Consider the following 19,031-nt stretch of genomic DNA (forward strand, 5'->3'; position numbering starts at 1 on the left):
TTTTGTTTACCAAGCTTGACTCTGAGAGATAAGCACAAAAATCCTATCTACCTGTACTGTCCTGTTAGCTTGGTCCTACCAGACTCTGGTCCACTAGCCTGGTCCTACCAGACTCTGGTCCACTAGCCTGGTCCTACCAGACTCTGGTACATTAGTCTGGTCCTACCAGACTCTGGTACATTAGCTTGGTCCTACCTGACTCTGGTACACTAGCCTGGTCCTACCAGACTCTGGTACACTAGCCTGGTCCTACCAGACTCTGGTACACTAGCTTGGTCCTACCTGACTCTGGTACACTAGCCTGGTCCTACCAGACTCTGGTACACTAGCCTGGTCCTACCAGACTCTGGTACACTAGCTTGGTCCTACCTGACTCTGGTACACTAGCCTGGTCCTACCAGACTCTGGTACACTAGCCTGGACCTACCAGACTCTGGTACACTAGCCTGGTCCTACCAGACTCTAGTACACTAGCCTGGTCCTACCTGACCAGGCTAGTGTACCAGACAGTCTACCACACACACACAACTGATTTGTTATAGGCTAGCAGTTACATAAGAAATAAAATAAATTACCTATCTAACTAAATTGGAGAACACAGTATTACTAGGTTACCCTGTTTTAACCACTGCGGCCACTAAGCAATTGTATCAAAAGGTATCTGTATGGTATGGAATATAAGAAGTTAGTATTAACATAATATAACATGAAAAAACTCGTGTTATTGATAGTATAGACCATGGCAATTTTTTGGAGCTAATAATATTGCTTGGAAAGTACGATGTGTGCTTGAAAGAACATCTCAATAATGCTATTGCAAAAAGCAAACAAATGCATGAGTCATGGTCAGGAGGCAGAGGTTCATTTATTACATTACTGTCCAAAACAACCATCAACTCTGTCATTGATGCAATCCGGACCTTAATTCAAGAAAACATCTCCACCGAGATCCAGAAAGCAGGAATGTTTTCCGTGCAGCTGGACACAACTCAGGACGTAGCAGGGCAAGATCAATGTTCAAGATATGTCACTGATGTGGTCCATGAGAGGCTTGTTGCTGTGGTCCAGTGCAGTGCATTCACTGAACAGTCCTTTGTGAAGTTGCTTACAGAGGTCCTTGAGCATTTGAAATTGGACATAAGCCTGTGAATGGTGGATTAAGCACGATGCCTTGAAGAAAGTATTTGGAGCATTTGGCAAACCCCAAGACTGTCTGTACATTGATGTGGTGTCCACACTCTCAGCCATACAGGAACAGAAGACAACAAAAGGAAATGTACGCACCAAACCCAGAAGATACAAAGAGGGCTTACTCAGGTATGAGACAATTCTTACAGCTCAGCTATTCCTCAGAATACTGTATTTGAACTACATCTCCACTGTCAAAGTACCTGCAGACTGGAGGGATGGACATCCTATCTGCCCATAGGATGGTCATCACTACTCAAGAGGCCCTAAAACAGATCTCAAGAGAAGTCCAGGTTGTGAAAGATGCGGCTGACAATTTTGTCAAATGGGCAAATGCAAAAATAGAAAGTAGAATGAGGACACAGATATTGAAATGGAGGCTGCACTGCACAAAAAAAAGAGTCAAAAAGAAGAAATCCATGTCAGGAGAGATGGCTGAGGATGAGCCCATGGCTGATGCAGAGAGAACCTTTGAGGTTGGGGTACATAATCAAATACAGCTAGTGAGGCCATCCAACGAATGAGAAAAACAGGTGGTTTCTGTACAAACTTAACAACTTTGAGAATCCTTGGATAATTTTAGCTTTTTTTCAAAAAACACAGACAGACAAACAGACACACACGCACACACACACACACACACACACACACACACACACACACACACACACACAGACAGAATGCAGTGTTCATGCTAATAGACTGAAAGCTACAACCCCTTGATTCAAACAGAATTTGTTGTGTTCCACTTTTAATCTGAGCTTTTTGTCAGCTTGTGTCTCTACATAGATATGATGTGCTTACAGGAGAATGTATCATGGGTTTGTGAAAGGGGTTTTATAGATGTTTTAATCCCCCGTCTCCTTTCAGGCAGCGCTGTTTGGAAGGCACTAGGATTAGGCAATGGTTATGGTTATGGTTATGGTTAAGGTTAAGGTTAAGGTTAGGGTTAAGGTTAGGGTTAGGTTTAGGTTTTTGGGTTAAAACGTAACGCCTGGGATAAGCGTTACGGGGTCACTGGCAGAAGGGGATAAAGGCCTATTGTGTAAATAAAAACACTTAAAGAACCTCTATAAAAAAACATGTTCGGTTAAGTAAAAACGGTTTAAAACAGTACAAGAAATTAAAAGTCAGTTAAAAGGACCACTGGACAGGACAGACAGCGGAAAATTAAAACTTTAAATAAAAGATTACCTCCACACAAGCTATGGCATCTCTTCCGTAGACATTTATAAAATAAATAAAATATATATATAGAATTATTTATATAAGTAGCCCAGTATCGTAATACTAAAATAAATTCTGTTGCAATATTTAAAAATAATCTATATCAACTTCAAAATAAATACGTAAAAGGATAGTGATTTAATTAAATTAAACACATTTAAAAGATCTAAAGTACTGTGAGAATTACTTACCCTTGAGTTTTAAAAGAATATATAAACATACACCATTTAATATTACTAAAAGTAAGTGCTTTTAAAAGAAAGTGCTTCATAAGTCGCAATAGCCACTGCTAATGCTTGCTCTTGAGGGAATTACTGTAATTGTTAGGGTTTTGGAATTTATAGAGTGTGGTCTAGACCTACTCTATCTGTAAAGTGTCTCGAGATAACTTTTGTTATGATTTGATACTATAAATAAATTGAATTGAAAATTGAATTGAATAAGTAAAAAGTGCCATAAACATGCAAAGTTAAAAATACATCATTGACTAAAATCACACTGTTAGTAAAACGCATAAAACAAATGGCATGTTTTATCATGTTAAAATCTCAAGTAAGTAATTCCTTTATTAATAATTACACAATCATAATAAATATTTAGCAAGGAAGATAAAAGTACAATGAAATTATTCAAATATAAATAAGGCAGAAAAGAAATGTACAAAAGGTAAACCAAGGCATATTTTAAACATTTATTTAAAACAATGGGAAAAATAATAATTTAAAATCTTAGGTAGAACCCCCACTGCAGGTAAAAATGAAACCCTGGAAAAGAGGAAGGAATAATATTAATATAATCTACAAAGCATACTAAAAGATATTTAAAGACGTAGTTTAACAATTAAAATGAATACAAAAAAATAAAAGTCATGAAATTAGAAAACAAATAAAACGAGGAAAGGAAAAGAAGGCATGCAGGGGGGTTAAAAGTTAGATTTGATGCATTGCAGAGGAGGTCCAGGTAAAACTTAAGGAGAGAGGGAACCAGAGCAGTGGGAGGTAAATATTCAAAACAATACGTATGTGTTGTAAAAACTAGATTAAAAAGCGAAGTAGATTTTTCGTATTTTTCGTTCAGACCCGTAGGGTCTATGGTTTTTATGGGGTTAGGATTAGCTGCCTTGAATTCAACGGTTGCAGCGCTGCCTGGAAGGAGAGGTTGGGGTCTTAAAACACCATCAAGCTGAAAGGGGGGTGGGGGGTGTTTCAAGTGTTATATTACACACTTTCAAAGTGTAAATGAAATTGGGATCAGCTGTATGGTGTACTTTATATACTGCTGTACTAGTCTTACGGCCAGAACTTTGACAATGCTCCGTTCCAATGCACTGACCTCAGATCTGTTTGAGGCTGACATCTCAATATGTGAGTATTTTCTAAGTAAGAATGTTCTCTGACAGCAGTAGACACAATGTTTGCTCTCTTGATCATCTTTGGTTTAATTTATTCAAGTTTACAATAAATATTTTGTAATGCACTACAAATACTGCAGGCACACATTGAAATGATTCCTGCTCATATTATTGTACGGCGCTTACAATCAGTATAATTGTTTTGTCAGTTAGTGTATGTGTTTGAATGTTTTTTTTTTTTTTTATGAACTAAATCAAATAAAAAATATAAATCTTTTAAACTCACTATTTACCTTAGGTTAATGAGTAATGAGAGGTTTGTTAAGAGGAAAAACTCTTGTAAAATAAACATGTTATTTTGTTTATATAGTGGTGGATTATTTGATCATGTTGTAGCTGTTTAGTTAATTAATTTAGCACACTAATTAGTCTTGTGATGGTAGCAGCCATTGTATTAAAGCACTGTTTGAGTATAAACAAAATCCAATATTTATTAGAAAACTGAGGCTTCATTTGACAGTACAGATTTAATTAGAATTGAGGATATATGCTGCACTTACTTAGTTACATTCAAGAACTGACAAAACATGGATCTACTTAACTACAACTGTCTTTTTCTTCTGCTGAACTGAATTTATCTTTAATAAGACTCTTTTAGTTTAGTCTTTAACAATGTAATCTCATTCTCACTAGCACAGAAACACACGAGGAATTACAGACAAATCATGATAACATCAATTTAACATTTTAAATCAATAAACAAATCAGGATCACTTTAACCCTCCACCAAACACCAAAACAATTCTTACAACACATCATGTTCACGTTACAGCGCTGTCTGTGTTGTGGAGCCATGTGGTTTGTTGACATGTTAACAGAGTGAGATACAGAGTAGTTTTACTGGCATGTAGCAACTTTTAAGATAAAAAAATCGCCACTGCAGGGTGTTAAAGGTATAATCAATGATCTAATGGTAAACCAATCACAACTTCATTGACAGGTGTTGTAATTCAGAAACAGGAGTTATTAATTCTGATTATGTTACATCGGTAATAGATATCTGAAACATGTTACTAAATAAACCCAAAATCTGCCACATTTGTTGTCTGCATAGTTGATTAATTGATTTGTATAATTTGGCCTAATGGAAGCATGTAAATGTAAAATGAGAGAGCAACATCAAGTTTCTAAGTATACTAAATACTTATTGATTAAAAGTGTTTTTTAACCAATAATTAAACACGTGAACTGATTTCTGTTCTACAGTCACACAGACCTTCAGTGGTAAAACCTTCACTTCCTCCCTAGTGTCAATCAATGGAAACAGCCTCTCAGTGAAAGTGTGTGTGAAGGTGTGTATGTGTGTGTTAGTATCAAGATCATAGAACGACAGCTTTCCTCTGTTCCAGTCCAGAGTCACTCGGATCCTCTGGGGCTTCTTCTGCACTACGAGAACGGTGTCTGGATCTGGTCCTGACTGTGCAAAGTATTTACCTTTTTCGAACACTATGCTCCATATTCCAGACCGTATTTTTCCCTTCCTCTGGACAGACTCTGCTAACACACCCAGTTTCCAGAGTGTACCGTTTCCAACCTCGGCATCCCAGCTGTGAGTCCCTGAGTTAAAGCCCTCAGAGCCCAGGACACCGCAGTAATAATCCAACCTCTCTGGATTATCACGAGGCCAAACACCTGGGCAACCTGAGCTTCAACATCTGGAACAAGATGAAGGAGGAGGTCTCCTACAGTCCTGTGATCCTGGACCCAAACACTGCTTATCCGAATAACATCCTGTCTGAAGTTATGACCAGTGTGAGATGGGGAGCGGAACAGCAGCTTCCTGATAATCCAGAGAGGTTGGATTATTACTGCGAGCAGCTGTGGATCATCCAGCAGGGGGCGCTGCTGGACTCTTTCCACTGCAGCCTTGTAGTTGATCAGGAATGAGACGTCTTCAGCTCTCAGCTGCTCCTCTGTGGCTCGGACTGTGTCTGAAAGAGCTCCAATCTCTCTGCTCAGAGCCTCCATCTTCTCCTTCATCCTCTGACTCTTCTGCTCCTCTTCCTCCCACAGTGCAGCCAACCTGGCCACCTCTTCCTCTTCTAGAAACTGGTGAAACTTCTTAAATTGGTTCCTAATCCGTGTCTCTGTGTGTCGGGCCTGGACCTTTATGTGTTCTGCTGTTTGATCACAGTTCACTTTAACTTGTTCAAAAGCCTTTATCTTCTCCTTTAAGGGCTCCAGAGTTTCCTGAAGGTCCTTCTTGTGTTGTCGTGCAGCTTCATCGATGGGTCTGAATCTGTGGTTGATGTGTGTTTCTGAATCTCTGCAGACGACACACACCGGCTGCTGATGGTCCAGACAGAAGAGTTTGAGTTTCTCAGAGTGCAGACTGCAGAGAGCCTCTGAAGATCTCTGATCTCTCTCCTGTATGAAGGCCTCACACAGGTTCTTCAACACCAGACTAACATGTGGGTTAGACAAGGATCTTTTCCTACAAACTGGACATTGTCGTGTTGGTTTGTCTGTCCACCAGCTCTCCAGACAGTCTTTACAGAAGCTGTGGCTACACACCAGAACAACAGGATCTCTAAAGATGTCTTGACAGACCGGACAGCAGAGATCCTCCTCTGATCTGGAAGCCATTTTGTCTCAGAGTGAAGCCAGAAACACAGCAGACAGACAGCTCAGCCCCTTCAACTTTTCCCTGAAAGTTACTTTCACTTTGAGTCTTTGTTCTTATAAAACTCACATTCAGTTTGTGGATTCAGCAGCTGGTTGAAGTCCCAGAACTCCTTCCTGTAGCTATTTTCTCTCAGTAGAAGTAGTGGTTGTGTGTGTGTGCCTGCTTCCCTGTTTTATCTCCGGTGAGTCATGCGAGGGGCGGAGCTTCATTTTCACAGTTTGTCCGGTTCAGTTTCATGCCAGACTATTTAATAAAGATGTTGTCCCTATTACATACTGTTTACCACTTCTTTGTTTGTCTTTCATGTCATTCATACAAGAAAAGATCCCAAAAAATACTAATCTGAGCATGCAAAATAACATTTACACAACTTAACTGAGACAACAACAACAAGAGGAATAGCAACAGAAACTAAACACTGTGAGGAATGAAGACAGTGTGCTGAGTTGCAGCTGTGTGTGTTTGCATGTAGAGGGAAAAAAAACCAAACAGCCAGAAGTAACAAAGAATAAGCCTTGAATCCATAAATATGAGCGTGATTGTATAAATGCATGTGTAAGATTTGAGTTTAAGCTGTTAAAAAGTTAGGAATCATTTGTTAAATTGATGTTCTTCCTCTCTCCTTTTAATAATAACTATCTGAACAGAACCCCCAAAACAACAAATGTTTAATTTATTTTTGAAGTAGTTTTAGAATGAAATGATTCAAACTTCCAAATTGGACCCAAATTCACATCTGTGCGAGTTCTGTTTCATCTTGAGAGAAGAAATTAGTTTGAAGTTGTGTCTTGAAAATATTTCAACGTCGAGATTTGTTGAAGCAGAAGTCTTCAACGTTTTTAGGACAAGGACCCCTTAGCTGAAAGAGAGACTGAGTAGGGACCCCCAACTACATGTTGCCTACTGTAAAAAAAACACACACACACACACACACACACACACAGAGACACACACAGACAGACAGATTTATAAAAAATAAAGATCATCAATAAGGGGAAATAACCAAATGTACACAGACAAAATGTAAACCGGTGAACATTAAGTGTCATAATAATTTTTTTTTTTTTTTAATTTATTTTACCTTTATTTATTCAGGGGAGGTTCACTGAGAGGCAGCCTCTCTTTTGCAGGAACGCCCTGATCACATTCACACAGTTCCACATTCATACCTGGAAGCTGCCCAGTACAACCACACTCTGATCTGCTGGCCACTGAGCAGCTCCACTGGAGTGGTTGGGGGTTAAGGGCCTTGCTCAAGGGCACCTCAGTGGTGGTAATGAGGGAGGGACAAGCACTGTTCTTTCCCTTTCCCCACCCAGATTTTATCCTGTCGGTCTGGGGATTGAACCGACGGCCTCCCGGTCACAAGCTCCCTTCTCTAACCTTTAGGTCACCACTGCCACTGCCACTGCAATAATAATGTGTCTACCTTTATCTCCGTCTGTTTCCCAGTCCATTGGTTTGTGCAATAGTTCAAAGTGAAATAACTCATAATAATTCAGTGTGGATATGTATATAATTCACAGTGTGTTTTTGTATCACTTATAAGTAGAATAAGTAAGAATTGCCTTTCTTTGCCTTTTGTTTACAAAGCTTGACTCTGAGAGATAGGCACAAATACTCCTATGTACCTGTACTGTCTACACTGTTTACTGGCTATATTAGCCCATATGCACATAGTCTCCAGACTTTATCCTTGCACTTATTTGCACTACCACCATAGAGCACCTTACCATAGAGCACCTCACCTGCACTGTCACTGCAAGCGTCTCATGCTTATACATCCCTTCTTTTATTGTCCATATTATTCATGTGGATTTGTTATTTTATCATCTATCTAACTAGCCTGACAAGCCAGACCCACATCCAGATGTAGGGTCTGGGAACTCACCATTGACGGAGCTTGATCCGAGTGGCGGGATAAACGGTTGTCTTTCAAATTCCCTCTGCACGTAATAGGATAGCGCTACAACCAAAATGCAAAATGCAGCAAGCATTAACTGATATGGGCCGGGTCCAGGCTGCATGCATAGTAGCACTCATGACTCTTTCCAAGACAAGCCTGGGCCCTACGTATTAGATTCTTCCACAATTTATGTTGTGATAGGTAATAGAAAAAGAATGGTGAATAAGCACGGAACTGCAAACTTTGCAAACTTAGCATCCATTCCTCGTCAGCCACAGTCTGTCCCAAAAATGAAAAACGCGACTAACACTAGCCCTACTAAACGTTAGGTCTTTGGCAGGAAAATCATTTTTAATCAATGATTTTATTATCAACCACAATCTTGATTTTATGTTTTTAACTGAAACCTGGTTGGACCATAATAACAGTGCTGCTGTTCTCATTGAGTCAGCCCCCCCTAACTTCAGTTTTATGAGTGAGAATAGAGTGAATAAGAAAGGAGGTGGAGTCGCCATTTTGTTTAATGTCTCATTCCAATGTACGCAAATATCTTACGAAAATTTTGCTTCTTTTGAATATGTGGCTCTTCAGCTAAGATCCTCCCCTCAAGCTCTACTTCTAAATATCTACAGGCCACCTAAATACTGTGCAACCTTCTTTGACGACTTTACTGAACTGTTGTCTATAATCTGTATTAACTTTGACTGTGTAATTATTGCTGGTGATTTTAACATTCATGTTGACAACCCCCAGGACCGAGGAACCAAAGAACTGTGTTGTGTTTTTGAGAGCTATGGACTGACTCAGCATGTGACACAGCCCACGCACAATAAGGGGCACACTCTGGACTTGATTATCTCCAAGGGTCTGAACATTTCCAAGGTTGTGGTGACTGATGTTGCTCTCTCTGATCATTCCTGTGTTTTCTTTAACGGCACTATCTCTCTGCCCAAAAGTGTTCAAACAAAGTTAATCAGAAAACGGTATATCACTGAAAACACCAGTGAATCATTCATTCAGCTTTTCTCCTCTACACCCGCCCTCACTGGGGCCTCAGTCACTGAGTTTGTAGATAATTTCAACTGTAAAATTACGAATGTTATTGATGCTATTGCTCCCACTAAGGTCAAAGCTGTCTCTGGTAAGAAAAGATCTCCATGGAGAAATGTTATAGTTGTGAGAACAGAAAAAAGAGAGTGTCGAAAAGCTGAACGCAGTTGGCGAAAATCTAATCTCCAGGTCCACTATAACATCTATAAAGAGAGACTTCGCATTTATAATTTGGAAATAAGGAATGCAAGGCGGTCCTTTTTCTCTGACATTATTGCCAGAAACAATAATAATTCACGTGCTTTGTTTACTACTGTTGATAGATTAACCAACCCTCCAGTACCAATAGCATCTGAACTAATGTCTACCAAGGCTTGCAATGACTTTGCCTCCTTCACAGACAAAATTCAGAAAATTAGACAAACAGTCAGTGCTTCCATATCAAGTACAGGATATGTGTTGTCACAGTGTTCACACAAAACAAAATCAAACATGACACAATTTCATGCGATCAGCCATAACAACCTGGAGGACATTATACAACATCTGAAAACCTCCTCCTGTTGCCTTGATATTCTACCAACAGGTGTTTTCAAAAATGTTTCGAATTGTTTGGCTTCTGATCTTCTACAGATTGTAAACACATCTCTGCTCTCAGGTATCTTCCCACAGGCCCTGAAAACGGCAGTCATCAAGCCACTCCTAAAAAAGAACAATCTAGACATGACACTAATGAGCAACTATAGGCCAATATCAAACCTTCCATTTTTAAGTAAAATCATAGAAAAAGCGTTTTTTCAACAACTCAACCTTTTCATATCTCTAAACAACAGTTTTGATGCCTTCCAGTCAGGTTTTCGACCACACCACAGCACTGAGACAGCTCTTGTTAAAGTCTTTAATGACATCCACTTAAACGCAGATAGTGGCAACATTTCAGTCTTAGTATTACTTGATCTCAGTGCTGCATTTGATACGGTAGACCATGACATATTACTTGACCGATTGGAAAACTGGGTTGCTCTTTCTGGCTCAGTACTAAAGTGGTTTGAATCCTATTTAAAGAATAGGGACTACTTTGTGTCTATAGGTAATTATACATCTGAGCATACAAATATGACGTGTGGAGTTCCCCAAGGCTCAGTTCTGGGGCCTCTTCTGTTCAACATCTACATGCTTCCACTGGCTCAGATTATGGAAAACAACAAAATAAGTTACCATAGTTATGCGGATGACACACAAATTTACATAACCTTATCGCCAGGGAACTATAGCCCAATACAACAATTAAATATGTGCATTGAACAGATTAATGATTGGATGTGCCAGAACTTTCTTAAATTAAATGAAGAAAAAACGGAGGTGGTTGTTTTTGGAGCAAAAGAGGAACGATTGAAAGTCAGCGCTCAGCTTCAAACGACAATGTTAAAAACAACAGACAAAGCAAGAAATCTTGGTGTAGTCATGGACTCAGACCTAAATTTTAAAAGCCACATTAACATATTAAAAAATCAGCCTATTATCACCTTAAAAATATATCAAGGGTTAAAGGACTTATGTCTCAGCAGGATCTGGAAAAACTTGTCCATGCTTTTATCTTCAGTAGACTTGACTACTGTAACGGTGTCTTTACAGGTCTCCCTAAAAAATCAATCAGACAGCTGCAGCTGATTCAGAACGCTGCTGCTCGAGTCCTCACTAAAACCAAGAAAGTGGATCACATCACTCCAGTACTGAAGTCTCTACACTGGCTTCCAGTGCCTCAAAGAATTGATTTCAAAATACTTTTACTGGTTTATAAATCACTAAACGGTTTAGGGCCAAAATACATTTCTGATCTGCTACTACACTATGACCCACCCAGACCTCTCAGGTGGTCTGGGACAGGTCTACTACACTATGACCCACCCAGACCTCTCAGGTGGTCTGGGACAGGTCTACTACACTATGACCCACCCAGACCTCTCAGGTGGTCTGGGACAGGTCTACTACACTATGACCCACCCAGACCTCTCAGGTGGTCTGGGACAGGTCTACTTGTTGTCCCCAGAGTCAGAACTAAACAGGGGGAAGCAGCGTTCAGTTTTTATGCTTCACATATCTGGAACAAACTCCCAGAAACCTGTAGGTCCGCTGCAACTCTCAGTTCTTTTAAATCTAAGCTAAACACCTATCTTTTTGATGTTGCTTTTCTTTAAATAATCTATTTTATTAACTTTAATTTCTTATACTGCACTGTAACTTTTATTCTTATACTGCACTATCAATTTTATTCGTTTATTATTGTTTTTTAATTCTTTTCTAACTGCTCTTTAATGTTTTATGTAAAGCACTTTGAATTGCCCTGTTGCTGAAATGTGCTATATAAATAAAGCTGCCTTGCCTTGCCTTGCCTTACAACCAGGCAGAGCAACGAAGAAGTTAGCGGAGCTAGTTGATAGATTCAACTTTTGCCGTATCCGGTCGGCAAAACTCCGAACACATCTTCCTTTTTTAAGAATGATTTCTGTGCTGTTCTTTGTTCTTTTATCAAAGAAAAGCTTAACTCCAAGTCTTCCAGAGGTCCGCTGTTCCCAGCAGCAGCAGCCATAAGCCCCGCCCACCGACTCTATACACGATGTGATTGGCCTGACCAAAATTTGGTTTTTGCAGTTTGAAAGTCAACAGAGAGTGCCTAGACCCCCCCTGGCTGCCAAATAAATTTGCTGCCACTAGGGGGAGTCTAGATTTCTAGGCTACTATCTATCTATCTAGATCTAGCTATCATCTGTCCTATACCTGTGCAAACGGATATAACATCTCTTGAAACTTAATTAATATAACTGGTAGTGGTAACCTAAAACAGTTAATGTTTTGGGATCATAACAAATAAACAGGTTGATGATATTGATAACATACATAGAAACTTATCAAACCTCTTGTTTTATCACCTATAATATGGCAATTACTGCTGTGTTGTTGCAGTCTGTCCTCCGGCCAGCAGCGGCAGCACTGAGCGTAAAGTTGAGCAGCAGCTCAACGAGGAAGACGTATGCGCATGCGCAGTGGTTAATTTTTTCCTGAAATTCATTCACCTGCGCTTTTACCGCAGAAAAGTTGGTTTTGGATCCTTTACTTCAGCCTGTATTCTCCTGACAGGCTGTTGAGAAGTCCCTCCTTCCTCCGGTGGGTTAATATGTTTAAAAGTGATTCCAAAAAAATAACGTAGTCATCGTTTAAAGACAGAAATGAGTGTTACGCCGGTGTAGCCGTTATGTTACGTTGTATGACGCCTGGCCTGCCTCAATGCTAGCTAGCACAGCTAGCATTAGCCAAATTCAAAAGCAGTCGTCTGCTCCTGGGTGGATTTTCCTACATTTCTCAATAATTTGTTGACCTTTTTAACGGCTTTACTCGCCTTCCGTCTACTGAACACTACGGAAACGTTAACGTTATGTGTTATAACGCGTTAGTTTGTTATTAACAAGCTGGCTTAACTTTTAGCTTCAGAGCTAAACAACTGCTTGGTGTTTATTAGCTAATGTAACGGTTCTTTCTCATCTCTGATTGGCTGTATATAACGCATCGATTAACACATCCCCCCACAACTAATACATGTAACTTTATGTGATCATAAACTCTTATATTGATAATTACGTAGTAGGAGACAGACTAATAAGATAATGTAACCGCTACCCCTCACTGTGCTAACGTTAACACAATATTTAACCGTTATCCCTCATTTTGTGTCATAATGTATTGAAGCTCCTATGTTGCTTGTAGAGATGCACCGATTACAACTTTCTAGGCCGATTCCGATTTTCTTTGAGTTAGGTCAGCAAATATCGATTTTAGCCAATTCCGATTTCATGTTTTCTAACCACTTTACAGCACACACACACATTCATTTTCTATCTTTTCTACATTTTGCACAGAACATGGAAACATTTTTGAACAGATAATGGATCCCTATACAGTGTTTCCTTTAGGATTTTTTTGCAACACAAACTAATATATTTATTCACCTCTATTCACACACATAATGAGGCTAATTTTTTGTTGTGATTGAACTGTATTTTTTGAGTTAATATATAGGCCAACTTTGATCTTGACATATAGGCTAAGCATTCTGTAGCAAATAACAATAAAGCCACTATTAATTCCATTATCTTAATGCAGTGTAACTACTTCAGCATGTAAATAATGCACCTAAAATACAAACATGAGCGAGGGCGTTGAGCATTCGCTATCGAATCAACAGCTACGTGCAATTCAGCTAGCAGGTGAAGAATACAAACAACGAAAATCACCAGCTAACTTAAATTTGCAAGACCAGGCTTACCAAATTATACCACTTACAGTTCTCAAGGACGTACACACACCATCTCAACTGGTTAGTCATCCTTGTGTGTCCGTGCTATTCTCCGACATGCACTCTAACAATGCAGCCCTATTTCTGATACCGTGGGGGGAAGAAATGTTGCTGCGGGGGGCCGCCATGGTCAAATCAACATAGAGGAAACACTGCTATAAAATAAACGATTTATTCTACTTCGTTTAAGAATGCTGGATTCTGATTGGCTGGGAGGAGGGCATTAACCCGGCAGGTTTTTTTCTATCACAGAAATTTCAAACATGAGGTCCATGGTAAAAATAAACCTTGTTTAAAAAGTTTTCTAAAATGTGTCGGAAATCTATCGGAGGGTCAGTCGATGCATAGTTTCGCAAGCGAGATACAATGTAGCAACTACGTTATTAAACTATCGTTAGTGATCAGATGCAGCCTTGTGTGGTTGCTGTAGAAACTGATTAGCTACAGCTGAGCTAACGTTATTTACCGTAGTTCTAAAGGGGACTACTTTTTGAGGGAGATGAACTCAAACAGAGTATACATTTAATAAGCATGCACATCTGAATAAGAAAAAGCATACTTATTAAAGTATTTGAATTGTTTTATTATGTTGGCAAGCAAGAAGTAGAATAAACGGGATAATCACCTCAAGGCAGGGCAATAAACAGTTTGATATGCCCGGCTTGTGGGAAGGTAAGCCGTCCACAAGCCGGCCATAACAAACTGTTTATTGCCCTGCCTTGAGGTGATTATCCCTTTACAGAATAAATTACTCCTGGTGAGGGAAACTCGCACACATCTAAAGAGCAACGTTAGAACCATTTCCTTCTTTTCACATCTAATATCACACTAAAAAAAAAGTGTTTTAGGTTTTGGGTGTGGTTCCTCCACGCCCTACTTTCTCCTTTCAGGTGTTGCATATTGCAAACTTATTATCTTCTGCACACACGCTGAAGAATGTCCAAACAGCTGATGTGTTGCAGGTTAATTCACGAGGTTCCCTAATGTGGGAGAATTTCGCCGACACGCGCTTCACACCGCGAGCGGGAACGCGCCCCACACGGCGGAGAAGTTGAGAGAAAGGAAACTGAGACTGCGTGCTGTGGCATCCGTGTGTGCGTGCGTCTTTGAGAACTGTAACTCTTATAACTTTTGTTGTCAGTTAATTGCGGCGTTGACCGGCATGAAATCACCATATGTCAGACTGACTCGCCGGTCATGGCCGAGCACGTGAAAACTGTCCGGTCTATTGGTGCATCTCTAGTTGCTTGGCAACCACGGACTGTCAGTTTGACTCAAAACCTGTACAATTTTCCAATCTGTAGGTCAAGGTCAAGGTCAAGTTTATTTATAGAGCACATTTACAAGCAGTCACTACTGCCCCAAAGTGCTGTACAGATACTAGATACCGGTAAACATTATAAAAAGCAAACTAATTAGCCAAAAAGAAGTAAAAACCCACTGAAAACATAATATCCCAGAAACAATAATAATTAAAACATATGTAAACATGATTACAAACAATATTCACAATGTCACAGCTCAGCTTGTGTTAAAAGCCATTTTGAAAAGATGAGTTTTTAAAAGTGATTTAAAAGACTCGATAGAGCTAGCTGCTTTAATATTGAGGGGAAGAGGATTCCAGAGCTTAAGACCTGCAACTGAAAAAGCTCTGTCCCCTCTGGTTTTCAGTCTGGATCTGGGACAGTCCAAAAGAAGCTGGTCATTTGACCTAAGTGCTCTGACTGGGGTATGTAAGATCAACATATCAGCTAAATAAGAAGGTGCCAATCCATTTAAAGATTTAAAAACAAATAATAAAATCTTAAAATGGATTCTGAGAGCGACAGGCAACCAGTGGAGAGACGATAGTACTGGGGTAATGTGGTCAACAGTGGTGCTAACTTTTATGTACAGTACTAGAGTAAATATGTAACGTAGTTTTTCCTCTTATTTCACTTCTACTTGTATTGTTCAGTCTCAATAGCTGTGTGTCTTTCAGGGATCGACCGATACTGAGGTCCTGCACCTAAAAACCGTATAATGGCGATGAAAACCCCTGGACTGATTTCTAATAATTGTGTCCCTCTGTGTTTGTCTCAGAGTCCCGGAGGAAACGCGTCCCCCTCGTGAGGGTTAGAGCATGACGAGATGAATGGAGTGAAAGAGGAAGCAGAACAACGAGGAGAGGACAGTCAGCAGCTCCCTGCTCAGGGTCAGCACTACTAACGTTACGTTCTCGCTGGGACTGTTTACAGGGTTCAAAATCACCTTTTCGTCCACAGGCCAAAGCTCGCGTTCAGACTGCCTGCGTCGGCTGTCGGAGAGTGCGGCAAAAACGCAGGTCTTTCCGTTTATTTTGAACAGGGGTAGTGTGTTGTTAGGGTGCAGCGAGTACGCGGGACACGGAAAAAAACACAGCAGGCCTGCGGCGAAAAAGTTGAGACTGACGCCGCCTTCACACTGGCACTTGAAATCAGCTCTGTAGTACGCAGTGCGCCCCCGGTGAACGTCGTACTACACCATTGAAAGTGTCGGAAGTGATTAGAAAAGAAATGGCAACTCATTCTGTCAGTGTTCGAATGTCCAATTCTCGATGACCTCTCATCTGAGGGCTGTAGACATATAAACAGAAAGGCTGCTGAGTGGAGAAACGCTGCCCAGGATGTTGATATGTCAGGTCGGTTAAATGTCAATAATTCGATGTCTGTTGCAAACCAACTTAGCCATAGCAGGTTTCCTATGCGTTGTTTCTGCACGGAAGAACTTTTCTAATACTCCAAAATGAATCGATTACATGACAACATATCGTTATGAAATCATTATTTACTTATTTACAGTTTTGTTTCAGTACCACAGCTACACTTACTTCCGCTCGAGTTGTCGACAGAAACTGTCCGTTGCCTGTCGTACGAGTTAAACTTTTTTTTAACGCAAACGGATGAACTAACGGACCTGACTTTTTTTTTTTTTTCTTTTTTGCACTGCACTCGTACGCGTCTGTTTGGACCCATTCGCATATGGTTTGCGAATCTCCAGAGTAAAGTAATGACTTCCTGTCGTTTTGCAGCTGTATCTGCTGCGCCAATGGGAAGGCGGTGTGACTCAACTTTCGGAGAAACGCATCCCCACGTCATGCTTGCGGTGGCCAGTCATGTACACCAGAGATCAGACTTGTCGGTGTGTTTTAAGGCGGTGTGAGAGTCCCGTACAGGAAACAGGAAACATCACTGCCTCTGTTGCTGCCACAAGAAAGATTTAAAAACACCAAACACAAGCTCTGAACTGCCTGGGAGTTTATGGAGCTGACAGTTTCCTGCATCAACAAAGCACTCGCTAAGTCTCGCTCCTCTCTTTCCTCTCTCTCCTGTGAAATGAAGTTGCCTTCAAGTGCGGTCAGAAACGTCAAAATCTATAAACGATCTGACGGAAAACAGTAACCGTGAAATATAAAGGCTCCTATCTTGCACATGGCGCAGCGCAAAGCCCGACGCAAGTGTCTTTGCTAGTTTAAGCGACGTAGTTGGCAATTTCCCGTCCAGCGCCCACGTTGTTAAAACAGCAAATACACCTGCGCCCATTTGTGCGCCCAGGGGCGTGCTGGTCTTACAGGGAGGTGTGTTCAGGTGCATTCTGGGCGTGCTGGTCTTACAGGGAGGTGTGTTCAGGTGCATTCTGGGGCGTGCTGGTCTTACAGGGAGGTGTGTTCAGGTGCATTCTGGGCGTGCTGGTCTTACAGGGAGGTGTGTTCAGGTGCATTCTGGGCGTGCTGGTCTTACAGGGAGGTGTGTTCAGGTGCATTCTGGGCGTGCTGGTCTTACAGGGGAGGTGTGTTCAGGTGCATTCTGGGCGTGCTGGTCTTACAGGGAGGTGTGTTCAGGTGCATTCTGGGCGTGCTGGTCTTACAGGGAGGTGTGTTCAGGAGCATTCTGGGCGTGTTGGTCTTACAGGGAGGTGTGTTTAGGTGCATTCTGGGGCATGCTGGTCTTACAGGGAGGTGTGTTCAGGTGCATTCTGGGCGGTCTGGTCTTACAGGGAGGTGTGTTCAGGTGCATTCTGGGCGTGCTGGTCTTACAGGGAGGTGTGTTCAGGTGCATTCTGGGCGTGCTGGTCTTACAGGGAGGTGTGTTCAGGTGCATTCTGGGCGTGCTGGTCGTGCTGGTCTTACAGGGAGGTGTGTTCAGGTGCATTCTGGGCGTGCTGGTCTTACAGGGAGGTGTGTTCAGGTGCATTCTGGGCGTGCTGGTCTTACAGGGAGGTGTGTTCAGGTGCTGGTCTTACAGGGAGGTGTGTTCAGGTGCATTCTGGGCGTGCTGGTCTTACAGGGAGGTGTGTTCAGGTGCATTCTGGGCGTGCTGGTCTTACAGGGAGGTGTGTTCAGGTGCATTCTGGGCGTGCTGGTCTTACAGGGAGGTGTGTTCAGGTGCATTCTGGGCGTGCTGGTCTTACAGGGAGGTGTGTTCAGGAGCATTCTGGGCGTGTTGGTCTTACAGGGAGGTGTGTTTAGGTGCATTCTGGGGCATGCTGGTCTTACAGGGAGGTGTGTTCAGGTGCATTCTGGGCGGTCTGGTCTTACAGGGAGGTGTGTTCAGGTGCATTCTGGGCGTGCTGGTCTTACAGGGAGGTGTGTTCAGGTGCATTCTGGGCGTGCTGGTCTTACAGGGAGGTGTGTTCAGGTGCATTCTGGGCGTGCTGGTCGTGCTGGTCTTACAGGGAGGTGTGTTCAGGTGCATTCTGGGCGTGCTGGTCTTACAGGGAGGTGTGTTCAGGTGCTGGTCTTACAGGGAGGTGTGTTCAGGTGCATTCTGGGCGTGCTGGTCTTACAGGGAGGTGTGTTCAGGTGCATTCTGGGAGTATTGCTATCTTGAGGCAGCAGGAAGTGATCGCACCATTGACCAACTAAAACCTGGTCTAAAGTCAATAACGCAGCATTTCATTGTTATTTTAACAGAGCATTAGTAAAATGCTGCTAGGCTCGTGCACAGCGCGTGCACACTATGCTTGTTACACACACAGGGACGCACAGCAGCACACACACACACACACACACACACACACACACACACACACACACACAAACGCACACGCACACACACAAGATTACAAATAATCCGGTGCAAATCCTCCATCATAACAGCAATGCTCCAAGGTCCAAACGCGCCTGGCTTTTAAAGGGAATGGGAGATGATCTCTGATTGGATGATTGCATGTTACGCCCAAAACACACCAATGGTTAATGAAGACATTAAGGACATAGATTATGCCCTAGGATGTTTAAAAAATGCATGATGAT

The 19,031-nt window shown here is 41.5% G+C and overlaps 2 protein-coding genes across 2 annotated transcripts in view; one reads left to right on the forward strand and one right to left on the reverse strand.

Moving 5' to 3' along the window:
* Positions 1 to 5,794: 5,794 nt before the first annotated feature.
* Positions 5,795 to 6,654, reverse strand: LOC114557183 (E3 ubiquitin-protein ligase TRIM17-like; the record flags this gene model as incomplete). The annotated part of the gene is made up of 1 exon (XM_028580546.1): positions 5,795 to 6,654. A coding segment is annotated over exon 1 (618 nt), but the record flags the coding sequence as incomplete, so codon positions are not given.
* A 5,784-nt stretch (positions 6,655 to 12,438) lies between these two features.
* LOC114557297 (zinc finger protein Xfin) overlaps positions 12,439 to 19,031 on the forward strand; it is a 31,831-nt gene continuing 25,238 nt past the window's right edge. Inside the window, exons 1-2 of the mRNA XM_028580724.1 lie at positions 12,439 to 12,573; positions 15,842 to 15,953. Coding sequence (XP_028436525.1) covers positions 15,890 to 15,953 — 64 coding nt within the window. The 5' untranslated portion in view covers positions 12,439 to 12,573; positions 15,842 to 15,889. The remainder of the gene's footprint in view (positions 12,574 to 15,841; positions 15,954 to 19,031) is intronic.

Source organism: Perca flavescens, chromosome 6, assembly GCF_004354835.1.
Source record: "Perca flavescens isolate YP-PL-M2 chromosome 6, PFLA_1.0, whole genome shotgun sequence".
NCBI classification, from domain to species: domain Eukaryota; kingdom Metazoa; phylum Chordata; class Actinopteri; order Perciformes; family Percidae; genus Perca; species Perca flavescens.